Raw genomic sequence first — 18720 nt, 5'->3', positions numbered from 1 at the left:
TGTTGTGAGCTTGTAGCTAAAGGACGTAAGCTAAAACTGAACGTTTAAGTGGTTATGTAACGTCAACCCTTTACAGATCAGAAAAATGTTTTATTTTATGAAAAAGATAAAAGTGCACAGATCTCAAAAAGCTCAACATTGGTCAATTAAAAAAATACTGTGTGTGTACGTGCATCGCGTCAGAAAGATTGTTCTTTGTCTTCTGCAAAGAATCACAGTTATTTCGGTTAGTGGAGAGGAATGTCTGAGACGCATACATTCAAAGACAACAGCAATAAAAAGCCACAATAAACTCTGAAGTGCAAGTATGCATCCCTGAACTCAGAGGGAAGTCACACCCCGTTACTGCTACAAAAGGATATATTGACTTAGCAACAAACAGGACTGGGCGTAGCAGTGGTGTAAATTTCTGCAGCAGTGTTAAGTGTGTCCCAGCTAGCATCCTAACAGGGCATTCCACATCATTTCGGTCTGCTGCCTAGCAACCGTTTCACCGCTGTAGTCCAAGATGTTGCCATTCCACATGCCAATGCCCCTCAAACCTTTAGATTTCACAGCGTCTGCCTTGGGACAAATACTCTGCGGGTCATCGTACCAAACCTGATGAACCTGTCCTCGCTGGTCCTGGAAAAAATAAAAATAAAAATTTAAGAAACAACAAAACGAGAACTGATAATGGCACCATCTTGTGCTGAGGACGAAAGCTTTTATTCCCAACGAGAAGGAATCCACCAGGAATGTTTTATTGCTGTTTTGAAGAGGTGATTTGTTTTGTTTGGGGAGTGACACTGTGGTCGCTCAGGTGGACGCAGGCACTCCAGATAAAAAAGGCCTGAAAGGCCTGCCTGATTTGTTGAGTTGTAATTTATCAGGGCTAAGACAAATAAATCTTTAAATTGGGCATCCACGTTGCCAACAATAAAACATCTAACCCAAACACTGTTGTATATTTTTAAGTACTTTTGGAACACTTTTTAGTTTTAGAATTTTAGATTGCAAGGACCAAGTGTGTCCGTGGCTCCTTTGTCCTTTTATATTTTAGAAAATAAAAAAGTCAAAATCAATGCAGCAGAGACCGACATATCGTGACTTTTGGACCCTATTGTATGGAGCTCCAAAAACACACATCCATTCTGCCTGGTACATCCTACCCAACATTTCAAACTGCAAACTGATAGACTCAGTGGTCATGTTCCCAGGAAGTCCTTCAAAATTTTAAAATTTTAAATAAAATTATGCACCTTGTAATTGAAGTAGGGAGCCTGCTGCTTGCTGTCCCACATCCTGCCGGACAATGAGCTGTTGACCTGCTTCATGATCCACTTGTATGGTTTCTGTTTTCCAGCTGCATCACTGCAGGGAGCTCCACGGAAAGGAACTTTGGCTATTGAGCATATTCCCTCCTGTCATGGGAAAAGACATTGTGGATGTTTACATTTCAGACAGAGCTACTTATAATGAGACAAAATAATTGTAAAGAAATAATAGCTGAAGCTTTCAACAACATTTTCCGGGATAGAAAAAAATATCCTTAAGGAGGATCATCACTCACAGGGAAAAGAGAAAAGGCTAAAAGAGTTTGATAGTTAAACTGTATTTAGCTTTATCATTTCATTGTGAACTGTATCATAGTCTGTTATATAAGGCAAGGCAAGTTTATTTGTGCATCACACGATATTTCCTAGACAAAAGCAATTTAAAGTGCTTTACATAGTGCATTAAGCCAACGACAAATCCCACAAAAGTACCAACACAATGCATTAGTTTGTCTCTCTTTCCACTGCAGGAATTAACAAGGCACTGTACGTTACATAAATACAAATAAACTGCGCACTTCACTTAAAAGCACAAATGCCAACCTGCTGGAGAGGGAAAAAAATCAGGGAATGACCAAAATTATTATGGTTCATACTCTAGGTATCATAAAGGTTAATTTTAAAAAATCATCCAGCAGTTGTTGAGAAATTGCAAATCCTAGATTCTGGTGCAAGCATTGATAAAAATGTATATTAAACAAATAAGTGCTACCAGACTTATTCTTTAAAAGCATTCCACTACCAGCATTTAGGTTGTACAGATGTTAAATGATCAACATCTTACCTGGGAAAGGTTGAGGCATGGGTAGTCATAGCCATACCATGGCACTCCCATCACCAGCTTCTTTGGATCAATATTCAGATTCAAATACTGGTCATAGGCTTAAAAGAATGATAACAGACAATTTATAAGGTGGTGAAGAGTAGTTTTGCATTTACAAGGTGATCTGTTCTCATTCACTGCCACACAAATGGACAACAAACCATTTAGTGTTTGAGAGAGCGGGGCGTTTGCCATTGCGATACAATCCCCCAGGATCTGACTCTGCTCATCGTAGGACATAACAAACAGCAGGTCGCAGGATTCAGCAATGGTGACGTAATCATAACAGCGCTTGTCGATACATTTTGGTGACCAGGCAACATCGAACGAGACCTAGAGATCAGGGATTTATCTTTTAACATTTATCTTTTAACATTTATCTTTCAAAATTTATCAAAAAATTATCAATCAGAGCTACTTTTGTGTGTATAGCAGCTCTGTCTGAAGGAGGCACCTATCCAGAGCAATACTGCCAAAACATCTCCCTCACCTGAGATCCTGGGAGCTCTCTGTGGAAGGCCTCAGTGGTCTCTTTGACCAGGTCTGTCAAAGCTTGGTACTGGGGCGAGCCCTCTTCCACCGCCTGTTCAATGTCGATGTTGATTCCATCCATAAACTGACTTTTGGCCAAGTTGACTTTCTCCGTTATCCACGCTGTCCTGTTATCTTGGTCCACAATGTAGGAGAGGGGAACATCACCTATTCAAGAAAGACAGAGAGACTGTGGGTCAATGAAGTGTTGACAGAAGCAGTGTGTAGTATTAAAAATAAAATACATGATGAGTTTGTTAGAAGATGCAGCTCTGGCTTTGTGTCCTAACAACAATCTCAGAAACAAGTAACAGCTGGAGCTTCATACCAATAAATGTAAATGAATAGGGGAGGATGTCATGTCCTACTGATGTAAGTAACTCCTTTAGCCCTTTACCAGACTTCTGTACTTTACTCAACCACATCAATTCTTATTATAGCGAACAGAGAAAGTTACACTACCTTTGAGGACAACTCGTGCTCCTTTGGAGTGAGCATAACACATGAGTTCAGCATCATATTTCCCAAATGTCGCTACTGTCGTCACCATGCTCCAGTTGTAGGACTTCCATGTCTTTCCACCCACATCAAACACAAACACCTGAAAATGGAGGCCACACAGACACATGACCATAAGGATAAAAGTTTGCATCATTACTCATCAGTGTCCCCATGTTTTGTTTTGTTTTTTGTTTTTGTTTTTTTCACAATTCATACATTTACCATTTTCAGTAAGTAAATAATCGTTTAGTCTGGCCTTAATGCTAACAATGTAAATGTCATGTCATCATCTGTCGCCTATCTGGGTCCAGGCCCAAGTCGCCAGGGCGACTGCTGCCCAGCAGCACAATGCACCAAAGTCCAACGGCACCTTCCACGGGTGGTGGGCCCATGGAAGGCAATGCTGAAACCCACGACCCCAAGAAACTGAGCTTTGTGCTCTACCAACTAAGCTAACCGGGTGGCTACAATGTAAATGTCAGAAAATAAAATGTTTATCATAAGCAGCCAGAGATTAACAACTTATATAAATACAACACGGTGAAACCTCAGAAACCAGCCCATGTTTGGAATTCCTATATGATAGTCTGCTAAAACAAGTAATAAATAATCAAAATTGGCTGTGATCAACCAGTCAGACATTTCACCATGGTTGAAGAGTTAGATCAGTATTGTTGGTTTCTATGAAAGATCACAGCAAACTGCTCATATTAGCAGTTGCCTAAGCATACCCTTGCCCTGTAAAGTAAATTGTGATCAGTATTTTGCTTTCCATTTGTAGAAATAAAATACATTATACACACAACATGTACATTAGATGCACCTGTTAGACAAGTCAACTGTCCCCTGTGAGAAGGGTTAATTAGAATTATTTGGTCAACTATAAAATGCTGAGCACTGATGACTGACCAGCTACAAAAAGATGTCTTTAAAATAACACCACTTAGATCAAGTAACATGAGAGAAGAGGCCAAATATGCCCCAGAAGGGGAACCTCTCAAATATCTCACCATCATAAACAAAACACAGAGACACTGCATGGATAAAGAGGAACTGCAGCCTAAAGCTGAAACTAACAACAGAAACTTCAGTAGATAAGTTTGACCACAGGGTTAATAGCAGTTTTTACAGAGCTGTTCTAGCCCCCTTTTTTTCCCTTTAACTTTTAAAGTCTGTTGTCATGAAATCATTATAAATATTTTATTTTTCTGCACAATTACTTAAGTAAAAAAAGTAGTGCTCACATATTTGACTCATCAGTTAGATTATGTATGTCTAGCTTTTGATCAATTTCAGGTTTTGTAGGTGAAGGAGATGCCAGAGTAATGCTCATTATCCAACGCATAACATTTTTATAGACCTCAATCATGAGATTCAATTTTATTATAGTCATGAACATTACGTAAGACGTTTTTAATATGAGTGTAAAATAACTGTCAGGACCCTGCTGTATAATTTTGGGGTTTTTCTCCATTTGCTTTCATTTATTGTGAAAAATATCAAAAGCTACCGAATGGACCTTGCGATGGGACTGTTTAGTGTGTTTCTTATTTCAATCTTGTTTGTAGAGTGAAAAAATATTATACGAGAGTTTTCAAGGTACGTTAGTTAGGCCCGTATCAAAACAAATTTACTGACATTGTATGTGATAAAACAAGTAAAATATCTTAATGCTACGCGTTCAGTGGAATTGTGATTTCTGTAATACCTATTTTAAATCTTCCTTACTGTTATAACGTCGACAGTCTAATAACGTACTTTGAATTCATTAGCAGTGGTTCTAAAGTTTGTTTAAAAACTAACTTGTGAGTAATATGTTGGAGATGTTTTAAGCTAACGCTGGTCAATAAGCTAAAGTTTACTACCTCAAAGTCTCTCTCCTCACGGATCTGTCGACAGAGCTCCGGCCTCTCACACGGACAAACTTGAGCCTTGCAAACCACGAACATAGACCAGAAAAACACAAGAAACCACGACATTTTTTTGGGGGGGGGGGAGTAAATTTTAAAACCGAATGAAATCGCCACTAAACAAATTACTTTATTATTACGTTACTGTCATGGATTACGTACGGTGTGCGACATGGGACAAACTTCGTACAGACGACTCTCCGTATGCACTAAAAACTTGCTTCATGCTGACAAAAGGTGACTGGTGACAAAAACAAACAAACAGAAACCTCATATACTGTGATTAAAAACGTGTTGAGCATTACGATGAAACAAAACTCAGTATTAAATGCTGACAAAACTAAATCCTGAGATGGGTGGTATCATTTCAGGAGGAGGCGAAGGCCTGACCCCCCCCACACCTTGTTGTTTTTTAACGGTCAATACCACAAATATTCATAGCCTGGCAGGGTGTCACTGCCTTGTAAAGAGGGTATTTTGAAAAGCTCCAATAAGCTTTGTACTTTTAAGTCTATTTCAGAAGCAGCACATTGAGTTACTACTGTCTGTAATATTCAGTGCCACATGATATGCACTGATCAGGCATGACATTATGACCACCTGCCTAATATTGTTGGTCCCCCTTTTGCTGCCAAAACAGCCCTGACCCATCGAGGAATGGACTCAACTAGACCCCTGAAGGTGTGCTGTGGTATCAGGCACCAAGATGTTAGCAGCAGATTCTTTAAGCCCTGTAAGTTGCAAGGTGGGGCCTCCATGAATCAGACTTTTTTGTCCAGCACATCTGACAGATGCCCGATTAGATTGAAATCTGGGGAATATGGAGGCCACGTCAACACTTCAAACTTGTTGTTGTGCTCCTCAAACCATTCCTGAACCATTTTTGCTTTGTGGCACGGTGCATAATCCTGCTGAAAGAGGCCACAACCATCAGGGAATACCATTTCCATGAAAGGGTGTACACGGTCTGCAACCATGCTTAGGTAGGTGGTATGTGTCAAAGTAACATCCACATGGATGGCAGGACCCAAGGTTTCCCAGCAGAACATTGCTCAAAGCATCACACTGCCTTCGCAGGCTTGCCTTCTTCCCATAGTGCATCCTGGTGCCATGTGTTCCCCAGGTAAGCAACGCACACGCACCCGGCCATCCACATGACGTAAAAGAAATGTGATTTATTAGACCACCTTCTTTCATTGCTCCGTGGTCCAGTCCTGATGCTCACGCGCCCATTGTTGGCGCTTTCGGCTGTGCACAGGGGTCTGCGGCTATGCAGTGTGATGCTGCCTAATATATCGCACCCACTAACAGGTGCCATGATGAAGAGATATGAATACCAAACAACATTCAGCTTTTAACCAATTTAAACAAAGCTTCAGTATACAGCAATAAATGACAAACTCCGCCACACATTAGAACAATTCAGCAAGTAGGTAGAAAACCAAACAGTCCAGTTTGATTAGATGTAAGCAGTCCTCATGGCTCAGTGCTGTCACCAGTGTAGCCAAAAGGCTTTAAACCACGTTTCATACACACAGTACTAAAGTGAAGGGGAAAGCCCTAATATTTCCATAGAAATACCAGTCAATGCATTTTTCAAGTTACTGGTTTTAAGGTTAACAAAAGGGTCTCAATGATCTGCTGAAAAAAATCCTTTCTTACATACATTTCATTGATTTTCATTACTGCTTTTTTTATTTGTCCATACCTGTATTAAATTTCCAATAAACAAAAACCCTGTGGGGAGATAAGCAGAAATAAAATCTATAGAATATCTTCTTCTATCCATCTTCCTTACTAGGCTAGTTACTTCCCTTGTTGCAGAGATGAAATGGTTTTTAAAAGATGCAACAATTAGTTTATGCTTCATTTCAATGTTCTCATCCTAGTTTTTTTGCTGTACAGTTGTTAGATTCATTTGAAAATGTGTTTACTACATTGTGAGTTTTTATTCATTTATGGTGTTTTGAAAACTAGTTTTGTATTGTTATTATCATCAGGTTAATTTTTACTGATTTGATTTTGGTACAATTTTACTTTTTTGTGTGATACTGAGACACTGAAAGTTAAGTAAATGTATGTTGGACTGTCGCCTTTGGACAGTCAACAGTTCAAGGAACAAGTTGACATATTGACAAAATTACAGGTCAGGACAGAATGACATTTTATTGAAAGACTGGAACATTTACATGTTTATGCAACTGAAAATATGAACTGAAAATCATCCTATAATAGAATTATTATAATTGTCATTTCAGAATTCTGCTTTTTAATTATACTAATTTATATAACATTACTATTATTTAACTGTAACAGTTTTAATTTTGGCTATTTATTTAAAAATAAGACATGTCCATAAAACTGCAGATATTACTTGGTCGTAAAATTTATGTAGGATCATTTTATTTATTTATGGATAAGAATTATCCATAAAGCATCCATAGAGTAGCATTGCATTTTATTTTTGTTGAATGTGCAGTGTTATAAGAGAAAAAAAAATCTGTATTCAGGACATAGGTCTGATTGTGCCACATTAGCCAATAGTCAAATTAAAACAACTTTTTACATCTGTGACATTTTTCACTGTTTGTTTAATCTACGTGGCCACGTAATGGTAACATCAATGATAATCAAAGCTGATATTTAGTTAATGATACATAGGGATGGGCACATAGTCAGCAAAAACTGCCTTTAAAAGGAAGCCTCTGGTGGCGGTAGATCACATCCACCAGCCATGAGGGTGCTTGTGCTAGCTCTTACTGTGACCCTTGCAGGTATGTCTTCATGCTTTTAAAACTAAACCGGCTAAAATTTTTACTTAACCTCTTTTTTCTCATATTGTGTTTGTGTTTTATGAATACCAAAATAACCTTCTCCTTCTATTTTGTAGTGGGTAACCAGGTCAGCTTCGGTACGTTTTCTAACTTCATTTTACAAATATGCAATCATTCTAAACAGTTTAAAAATTTGTTCAACAACTTGTGTATAAATGTTGAAAGACAGTAATTTGTGTCTGTTTTTCTTAATTTTGATGTTTTATTGAAATACAAAAAGTATACTGATGAGATACCCTGTGTTTTCTTTGACTACTGAGTTTCTGAAAGCTTAAAGCAAATTGCCATCAGTCATGATATTTCAATATTATTGCAGCCCCGGAGTTTGCTCCTGGAAAGACTTACGTGTACAAGTATGAAGCAGTTCTTATGGGAGGCCTGCCTGAGGAAGGTCTGGCACGGGCTGGAGTGAAAGTCAAGAGCAAAGTTTTGATCAGCGCAGCAGCTGCCGATACCTTCATGCTGAAGGTAAAGACCATTTATATACTATTAACAAAATTTTATAGTTACTAATAACGTGACACTTTTGTCTCATGTTTACATTTAATTCAAACTGTCACTCTTTCCTCACAGCTTGTAGACCCTGAAATCTTTGAGTACAGTGGCATCTGGCCCAAAGATGCTTTCATCCCAGCCAGCAAGCTCACCTCAGCCCTAGCTGCTCAGCTCTTGACACCCATCAAGTTTGAGTATGCTAACGGCGTTGTCGGTAAAGTGTTTGCACCGGCTGGCATCTCCGCAACTGTGCTGAATGTTTACAGGGGTGTCATCAACATCTTCCAGCTGAATATCAAGAAGACACAGAACGTCTATGAGCTGCAAGAAGTATGAATTGCTTTTTTCCATGAAGTTCCACTCACAAAACACTGTAATATTTAAGCCAAAAAAAAAAAAAATCTATTTTGCCTTTTGTGAACTAGGCTGGAGCTCAGGGTGTGTGCAAGACCCACTATGTCATCAGTGAGGACGCAAAGGCTGGCCGCATCTTTCTGACCAAGACCAAGGACCTGAACCATTGTCAGGAGAGAATCATTAAGGACATCGGCTTGGCTTACACGCAGAGATGCCCAGAGTGTGAGGCTGTAAGTGCAGTTTCCCTGACACTACCTGTCCTCTAATACAGTGCTCTCCCAGTGTAGGTGTGATAATAACATGGGTCTGGTTGTCTATGCAGAGAGGAAAGACCCTGAAGGGAGCTGCTGCCTTTAACTACATCATGAAGCCAGCATCCACAGGTGCTCTGATCTTGGAGGCAACTGCTACAGAGCTGATTCAGTTCTCTCCTTTCAACATCTTGAATGGCGCTGCACAGATGGAGGCTAAGTACGTTGTTTAAATGAAAAAGGAGAGAGCAATAATAGTATTTCAACCCCTATTAACAGCACAAAATGTCACATTGCAGATTAATTGAGTGCTTAAGTATATTCACAGGCAAATCCTGGCCTACCTGGAGATTCAGGAGACCCCAGTGGAGCCCATCACAGCTGAATACCTTCACCGTGGATCCCTGCAGTACGAGTTTGGCAGCGAACTTTTTCAGACACCCATCCAACTTCTGAGGATTACCAATGCCAAGGCCCAGGTACTTCAGACAATGTTCCCTAGGATTTTTGTTGACTCCATCCTGTAGAAGCATACTAAAATATGGAAATGTTTTTTGTTAGATTGTTGAGATTCTGAACCACCTGGTGACCTTCAATGTGGCCAAGGTCCACGAAGATGCCCCTCTGAAATTTATTGAGTTCATTCAGCTGCTGCGTGTGGCCGGATTTGAGAATATTGAGGCTCTCTGGGCTCAGTTCAGAGATAGACCCGATCACAGGTAACTGCAACTCTCATTCAGAACAAGAGCCATGAAACAAAAATGCAATGAATAATAAAATACCACTCTCTCTTAGGCACTGGATCCTGAATGCTGTCCCTGCCATTGGTACTCATGCTGCCGTGAGGTTCCTCAAGGAGAAGTTCGTGGCTGGTGAGCTGACTATTCCCGAAGCTGCTCAAGCTCTGTTGGCATCTGTGCACATGGTGACAGCCGACCCGGAGGCCATCAAGCTCGCTGAGGTAAGTCAAGGTTAAAAAGCCAACTGAATAGTAACAGTTAAAAGCTAACTTGCATATTACATATTTTATTTTATTTTGTCTTATATTATTTATCTTCTAACCCTTTTATTGCACCACTCACTACTGGACTGGTAACCATTTCATGTTTCATACTGCACTTTATTGCATATTTGTATCTTTTTACATATTATATATAGATATGATATAGATATTTTTTTACCACTAGAGAGACAACAACTGCCGGCAAAAAATTCCTTGTATGTGCATGCGTACTTCTGATTCTGATTGTATAGTTTCAACAATTTGAGGATATGGATATGTAATCACTTCTTTATTTTCACCACTCCACAGGGCCTGGCTATGAACCACAAGATCCAAGAAAACCCAGTCCTGCGTGAGATTGCCATGCTGGGCTATGGCACTCTGGTTGCTAAATTCTGTGCAGAGAACCCAACTTGCCCAGCTGAATTTGTGAGGGTATGTATCATTTGTACATGTGTCTGATATAGCTAAAATTCAGTTACAACATCAGTGACATGAATGCTTTACTGTTCTTCCCCCAGCCCATCCATGAAATCGCTGTCAAGGCTGCTGCCAGAGGTGAAATTAATGAGCTCACTGTCGCTCTCAAAGTTCTGGGTAATGCTGGACATCCTGCTAGCCTTAAACCAATCATGAAGTTCCTGCCTGGCTTTGGAAGTGCTGCTGCTAATCTGCCACTCAGAGTTCACATTGATGCAGTACTGGCCCTGAGGAACATTGCAAAGAGAGAGCCCAAGATGGTGAGACTAGATTTTCTGATTCCTTCCACTGTTAACAGTGAATATACTTAAGACGTATCTTATGTGCAGTTTTGTTTATAACATTCATCTTTGTAAATTAGGTCCAGGACATGGGTGTTCAGTTGTTCATGGACAAGGCTCTCCACCCAGAGGTCCGTATGGTTGCTGCTATTGTGCTATTTGAGACAAAGTTGCCCATGGGTCTGGTGACCGCTCTCGCCGACGCTGTCTTGAAAGAAACAAACCTGCAGGTCGCTAGCTTTGTCTACTCTTACATGAAGGCCATGACCAAGAACACCGCTCCTGACTTTGCTTCTGTGTAAGAACCTTATTTATATTCATGTTTGATATTTGTCTTAATTCTAAACATCCAAGCATCTACAATCTCCTATCTTTTAATGTTCTACTTTCAGTGCTGCAGCCTGCAATGTTGCAGAGAAGATCCTCAGCCCCAAATTTGACAGACTGAGCTACCGCTTCAGCAGAGCTCTCTATTTTGATGCCTACTACAGTAAGAGGATATATATATATATTCATATATATATTAATAATTTAGTATCACATATTTCAGAGTAAGACATGCGGTTTGATGGTTATTGTCCTCTCCCTGCAGACCCCTGGTTCATGGGTGCTGCTGCAAGTGCCTTCTATGTTAACGATGCTGCAACTGTTTTGCCAAGAGCCATTGTGGCCAAAGCTCGCACCTACCTGGCCGGAGCTTATGCTGACGTTTTTGAGGTATGACAGTCGTGTCTTGGATAGCTAGTTGAAAAAAACCTCATCAGTGCTTAGCATTAGATATAACTTCTAATTTTGTAATTCTGTTCTGTATGTCTTCAATTCACGTAATTTTTTTGTTAACAATATCTCTATATTATATGACTGCACATATATATAGTGACAATTTCAAATATTCTTTTTCCTTTTTTGTCAGTTTGGAGTAAGAGCTGAGGGAGTGCAGGAGGCCCTTCTGAAAATCCATGATGCTCCTGACAATGCTGACAGGCTCACCAGGATGAAACAAATTATGAGGGCTGTAAGTTCAAGGGACCATTCCAGGACTAAAATTACTTCTTTTTAAGAATAATAAAAGTTCATTTTGTTTGTTAAAGCGATAATGGTTCCTTTACCGTTTCCTTCCTAACAGCTTTCTGAATGGAGGGCTCATCCTTCAAGCCAGCCCCTGGCCTCCATGTATGTGAAACTCTTCGGACAGGAAGTTGCATTTGCCAACATTGACAAAGCTGTTGTTGATCAGATTATTGAGGTACAGCATCTTCTATTGTTACATACTATATAACCTTTACATTATGATTATATTTGAACTGAAAACCTGGAGTCTCATAATCTATTTTATGATTACAGCTGGCCACTGGACCTGCACTCCACGCTACTGGCAGGAAGGCTTTGGATGCTCTGCTGTCTGGTTTCGCATTGCATTATGCTAAGCCATTGCTGGTCGCTGAGGTGCGTCGCATCCTTCCCACCGCTGTTGGTCTGCCTATGGAGCTGAGCTTCTATACTGCTGCTGTGGCTGCTGCAGCTGTTGAAAGTAGGTACCACTGGTGTAGCTTAACTCATCTGAAATATTCATACTCATAATAAAAAATAAAATATTGATTTGTACTGCTGCTAAAAATTTGTTGGTTTTCCATAGTCCAAGCCACTGTGACTCCACCTCTGCCTGAGCACTTCCATGCTGCCCAGCTTCTGAAGGCTGACATCAACATGAGGGCTGCAATTGCTCCAAGGTAAACTGGTTGTAGCTTCTGATTTGTTTACCAAAATCTTTACTGTTGTATAATGGAAAAACAAATGTGTCATTCAAGAAGATCATCCCTAAAGTCTGTATTTTCTGTCCCTTGCAGTGTTTCCATGCACACCTATGCAGTTATGGGCGTGAATACTGCTTTCATCCAGGCTGCCCTGCTGTCAAGAGCCAGAGTTCACACAATTGTTCCTGCAAAGATAGAAGCAAGAATTGACATGATCAAGGGCAACTTCAAGTTTCAGTTCCTGCCAGTTCAGGGCATTGATAAGGTTGCATCTGCGATGTATGTAATTTTCCTTCTCATCAAGGAAAATGCGTCATCCAGTTTTGAAATTTTGTTTTTTCAAAACTAGTTTTTCCTTTTTCCAACAGTGTTGAGACTTTTGCTGTTGCAAGAAATGTGGAAGACCTCGCAGCTGCCAAATTCACACCAATGATTCCAGCTGCAGCTGCAGCACAGCTGTCAAGGAGTTCTAGGATTGCATCCTCTCTGGCTGGTGGCATGGTGAGTTTGATTCACTGACAGCCTTTTTCAACACAAAATCCTACACTGTTCTAAAATAATGTGGTGGTTTTTGTTGTGGTTTTACAGTCAGCATCATCTGAAATCATTTCCGTTTCCGTGCCAAGAAGAATTGCCAACAGACTGAAATTCCCCAACGCCTTCGAGAAGAAAATGTGTGCTGCAATTGAAACCTTTGGAATAAAGGCATGCACTGAGATTGAATCTCGCAACGCCGCCTTCATCAGAGACTGCCCACTCTATGCCATAATTGGAAAACATGCTGTTTTTGTTGAGGTTGCTCCAGGCAAGTGAAATTGTTGACAATAAATTAGTGATAAAAGTACTTTTATAAGAACTTGCCAAAAAGTGATGTATAAATTTACTTTGACTGCAGCTGCTGGACCAGTCATCGAGAAGATTGAAGTTGAGATTCAGGTTGGAGATAAAGCAGCAGAAAAGATCATCAAAGTGATCAACCTGAGCGAGGAAGAGGAAATTCTTGAAGACAGGAATGTCCTGATGAAACTCAAGAAAATCTTGGTTCCAGGCCTGAAAAACACCACAGCAACGTCCTCCAGCTCCAGCAGCTCTCATTCTGTCAGCTCTCGCCCCAGCAGTTCCCGTTTGAGCATCTCCTCTTCTGCATCACCCAAATCTTCCTCTAGCTCCTCCTCTCACCGCAAGAGCAGCCGCTCCAGCAGCTCCTCCAGCAGCCAATCAAGCCAGCATTCAAGAGGCTCCTCCAGCCGCCGCTCCAGCAGCGCCTCAAGCAGTCGTTCAAGTCTCCAGTCTAGCAGCCGCTCTTTGAGCTCCAGCTCAGCCAGGGCCAGCTCCCTGTCAAAGGTGAGACACAACTTCATCTCTGACATGTAAAAGCAATAGAAGCAAAAGGTATGTGCAGGAATTCATCTTTTAACATTTCAATTGCAGCAAGAACTGTATGACGTGAAGTTTATCAAGAAACACGTCCACCAGGTAATTATCAGATTTTGTTGCAAAGAGCATGATACAGCCACACCCTGTACTCTTTCTGAGCCAGTAAAATGTATCATTTCTTTGTTTCCAGCATGCCGTCTCCACAGCCCGTGCCAACAGCAGGAGCAGTGCCTACAGCTTCGAGGCCATTTACAAAAAGGTAAGTCATCAGACCAAGCCATTTACAGCCTCAGGTATTTGGAGGGGATCTAAACTTCTCCCATCTCTGGTTTGCACTTTCAGGCCAAGTACCTTGCTAACGCTGTCACTCCTGCTGTGACCGTTCTCATCCGTGCTGTGAGAGCCGACCACAAGGTTCAGGGATACCAGATTGCAGCCTACTTTGACAAAGCCACTGCCAGACTGCAGGTCATTTTTGCCAATCTGGCTGAGAATGACCACTGGAGAATCTGTGCTGATGGTGTGATGTTGAGCTACCACAAGCTGATGGTAAAAACTCTGATGGCGTGAATTGAGTTGGTGATGATTGTTGGAAATTTGTGTGGCGCTTGAGATGTTTGAACTCTGATTTAAATTTCCTCTTAGGCCAAGATTGCCTGGGGCATTGAATGCAAGCAATATGACACCGAGATCACAGCTGAAACTGGTCTAGTGGGTCAAGAGCCTGCAGTCCGCCTGAAGCTGACCTGGGACAGACTTCCAGAGAGAATGAAGCACTACGCAAAGGAGTAATGTCACAAACTAATCCACATTTTAAAATGTTTTTGTCTAAGTAAAGAATCCCTGAACATCGTAAGCACCATGTTTACTGAAAGTAGCATTTTGGTCATAGATCTTCATCGGTTATCCTATATATGGAAGTGTGTACTTTCTTTTGCATGATATGATATTGTTTTCCTACACACCTATATAACAGAGCTCCGTTAAAAAATAAGCGTAATCTTTATGTCTGTCTAGGATCTCTGAGTACATTTCCCGTATTGCTCGCGAGGCCGGAGTGAGCCTGGCAAAGGTCAAGAATGTTCGTAATCAGATCAAACTGACTGTGGTTGTTGCCTCTGAGACAAGCCTGAATGTTGTGCTCAAGACACCAAAGGTATGGTTTTACTGGCCTTTATTATTAATACACAGAAAATGTCTATGTTACACCTTGTCAGTCAGATTGTATATGTACTCTCTGTATTAATGTAATATTACAGAGGACCATTTACAAACTTGGAGTGGGCCTCCCTGTTTCTCTGCCATTGGGAGACACTGCTGCTGAGCTGGACGCATACCAGGACAGCTGGGCTGACAAGATCTCATACATGGCCACCAAGGCTCATGCAGGTGAAAACATTTAAATAAACAGGTTTTTATATTTTTCATAGCTGAATATTCTACTAAACATATATATTCTTCTGTACTGGTCAGCAATAGTAAACTTACTGATTTTTTTTTCCTTTCCACTTCAGCTGAGTGCACCATGGTCAAAGACACACTGATCACATTCAACAACAGGAAGTACAAGAACGAGATGCCACATTCTTGCTACCAGGTTCTGGCTCAGGATTGTACCCCAGAACTCAAATTCATAGTTCTGCTGAAGAGGGACCAAACACAGGAGCAGAACCAGATCAGTGTGAAGATTGAAAACATGTAAGAACAGCCAGTGTTTAGAACTAAATTGTGGGACCTGTCCAAAAAATTCTAAACCAGAGCAACAACTATGATAAATTACATAATTACTATTGTTTTTCAACAGTGATGTCGACCTGTATCCAAGGGACAGCACTATCATGGTGAAGGTTAATGGAGTAGAAATCCCCATCAACAACCTGCCATATCGCCATCCTGCAGGTTTTGTGTTTTATAAAATCAAATTGAATTAACACACTAAAATTATTTAGTTTGCTTAAAGTAAAAAAATTACATATTTATACTTATTTGCATTCATTTTAGGCAAAATTCAGATCAGACAGAGAGGCGAAGGCATTGCTCTCCATGCTGCCAGCCATGGTCTTCAGGAGGTCTACCTTGATCTGAACACAATGAAGGTGACACAAGAAAACTGGCTCATATGACCTTCCTAAATGTAAACTTTCATGGATGTAGATAATGTTAATGGCACAGTTAAAATATGGGTCCACAAGCACTGAATTGTTTGAGTTTTTCTTCAGGTTAAAGTTGTGGACTGGATGAGAGGACAGACTTGTGGACTCTGTGGAAAGGCTGACGGAGAAATCAGACAAGAGTACCGAACACCCAACGAACGCCTGACCAAGAGTGCAGCCAGCTATGCTCACTCCTGGGTTCTGCCTAGCAAGAGCTGCCGGGATGCCTCTGGTAATACTTACAGTACCCACTTCACATTTTTTCTATTACAATATCAGTTATACTCTGAATGGAAAAATGCAGCATATTAAGAAATTTGTATGGTAATGACAAACCCACTCCAAACCCGTAATGAATGAAATCAGTATTTGGTTGCAGCTAAGGACTGCTGTAGGTAAAATATGTATATGTACACTGCTTACCTTCATTTGCACCATTTTCCAGAATGTCACTTGAAGCTTGAGTCTGTGAAGCTGGAGAAGCAGGTGGTCCTCCACGGTCAGGAGTCTAAATGCTTCTCTGTTGAGCCTGTGCTGCGCTGCCTGCCCGGCTGCATGCCAGTGAGGACCATCCCTGTCACCACTGGCTTCCACTGCCTGCCTGCTGGTGAGTCAGCAATAAATCTCAGCTGTTTCACAAAATTGAATTATAGTACACCTACTCTAAGCCTAATTGCTTTACTCTCTCCACTATTGCAGATTCTAACCTGAACCACTCTGAGGGTCTGAGCAACATCTATCAGAAGAGCACTGACCTTCAGGAGACAGCTGAAGCTCACCTGGCCTGTCGCTGCACCCCTCAATGCGCTTAATCTCATTGACTTCAGTCATATTATGCTTTATTTTCTGTTTCATGCAAGCATTCATAATTACTTTGCTTGAACTGTAAACTTAAATAAATTGCAGCATGTGAAGAAATTATTGTCTGAAATTTATTACAAATGCAGCTGCTATTTACAAAAACAAAAAACAGTGTCCTTTATTCAAACAAAAGTCCTTTATACTGAGATATCATTCATCCCTTATAGTCATTATCATTCACCTTGAAATTAAGCATGCCAAGTAAATAAATAAGAAATATATCAAGCCAACAGGCATGACCTCCTCCTAGAAAAAGTAAGCTCATCAGCGCTACAGTACATAAAAAAAATTCACCTATCAAGAACCCAAAATCTGCAACACACTGCTCCTCCACAGTCTCAGGGAATGAAAAAAAACCACTTATAAGTGACAAACATTTATTTCTTGAAATCTTTGGTGCCAGATTCACCAAAATCTAAACCATGCAGCCATGAAGACACAGCCTGAATGTGGCACCGTAACATCATAGGAGTCAAAAAGGAGTGAGTTTTCTTTGGCCCATTTACTTTGCAGATTCTCAGAGTCATGAAGATCTGCTTATGACGATGAGCTTTCGGAACAGTGCTGTTTATTTTTTAGAGATTATTACTCTCTAAAAATTTCTCAGATCATTAAATAAATAACATGCCAACAAAAAGATTTGTGCAAGTGTAATCAAACATTTCTGAATCTAAATGGATGTTTTTAAGTCTTAAGTCTGACTCTTAATGACTTCTGTTCTTCGGAAGCATTTCATCATAGATATAATGTGTTAATTAGAAAATCTTTGAGCTACAGCTGTGTTATTTTGCCTTTGGACTGAGCCATTTCTGGCCAGCTGTTGGATATAGCTTCATATTTACAGAAATGATAGTAGCAATGATCTCCTCATCTAACTTTCAGCAAGAAAGCAAAAGGTTGAAGATACAGCTGAGAGTCAGTTAGTCTAGTGACATTAGCCCAGAGATATAAAAAAATAATTTTATGGTTTTATGGGAAGTTATGTGTTGTAAGGATTTCTTGGCAAATTACAATTTATACATACGCAAAGCTTACTCACAGTCAGCAACTAATCTTTATCATCTAACCAGTGTCTATTTGTGAATGTGCAGCATTAAATTATAATATCAGTACAAAGTGTTTATCATTGTTACATTTAGGTCCTGTTTTCCAGAGGGTGTCTAAATCTAGTTTTAAGACTTTTTATTATTCCACTTGATATAATAACTGCATGGTGCGCATTCCAAAGTAATTTTTAAACAACATGGGGCCAAAGCATTGAGGCAAAACATGATGAAGCTGTATTGAGTCCCTTGAACACTGATGGGTACTTGAGAATAAAAAGCACGAAGAGGGACAGGGTGTCAGTAAAAATGACAACCAATTATAAAGTACTGTTTGATTACTGTATAATAATTTTGAATCAATTCTGCACTATTCAGTGTAATGGTGCAGGACTGAAGAGAAACCAAATGACGTTTTACTGAAGCAAGCGTCAACTACATAGTTTCCTTGGAATCCATAGCTTAAGTGGGTATTTTCAAAAAATAAACAGAGCCACATTTACAACCAGAAAATTTAAAAAAAAAGAACTGTAAACACATTATTGTCAACAGTGGTCACTTCTATTTCACAATGACACAAAATTTACCATTTCACTGAGAAAAGTTATGACAGCAGAGGTCACACCGACCACAGCAAACAAAGTGAGCAAACAGTCATAGTCACGGTGCCCTCTTGTGTGACCTTTGAAACTGCATGTAAACAGTATGATGGAGAGATTAGCGGTCAACGAAAAATACGGCGACCCACCC

At 40.3% G+C, this 18720-nt stretch overlaps 2 protein-coding genes across 2 annotated transcripts; one reads left to right on the top strand and one right to left on the bottom strand.

Annotated features, from left to right (window-relative positions):
* Positions 1-69: 69 nt before the first annotated feature.
* Positions 70-5238, bottom strand: ctbs (chitobiase, di-N-acetyl-). Its single transcript, XM_041041171.1, has 7 exons — positions 5037-5238; positions 3133-3271; positions 2630-2838; positions 2301-2472; positions 2101-2198; positions 1242-1403; positions 70-624 (listed from the first exon to the last, which is right to left on the bottom strand). The coding sequence occupies exons 1-7, from the start codon at positions 5148-5150 to the stop codon at positions 436-438; spliced, it is 1083 nt and encodes a 360-aa protein (XP_040897105.1). The 5' UTR covers positions 5151-5238; the 3' UTR covers positions 70-435.
* Positions 5239-7815: 2577 nt separating this feature from the next.
* Positions 7816-16878, top strand: LOC121182930 (vitellogenin-2-like). The gene is given in 33 exon segments (XM_041039591.1): positions 7816-7855; positions 8193-8383; positions 8489-8740; positions 8836-8997; positions 9090-9238; positions 9347-9497; positions 9580-9737; positions 9814-9979; positions 10331-10456; positions 10543-10761; positions 10863-11080; positions 11175-11272; positions 11375-11499; positions 11696-11797; positions 11909-12028; positions 12127-12313; positions 12419-12512; positions 12630-12815; positions 12905-13037; positions 13125-13341; positions 13432-13880; positions 13968-14012; positions 14104-14172; positions 14256-14462; positions 14559-14701; positions 14931-15069; positions 15173-15302; positions 15428-15611; positions 15718-15812; positions 15915-16009; positions 16133-16298; positions 16512-16673; positions 16766-16878. Coding segments are annotated over 33 exon segments (5091 nt in total).
* Positions 16879-18720: the final 1842 nt, after the last annotated feature.

The sequence above is a fragment of the Toxotes jaculatrix genome, chromosome 6 (genome assembly GCF_017976425.1).
Source record: "Toxotes jaculatrix isolate fToxJac2 chromosome 6, fToxJac2.pri, whole genome shotgun sequence".
Lineage (NCBI taxonomy): Eukaryota > Metazoa > Chordata > Actinopteri > Toxotidae > Toxotes > Toxotes jaculatrix.
Note: the sequence above shows the minus strand (reverse complement) of the source record. Positions and strands in the feature narration are given on the sequence as shown.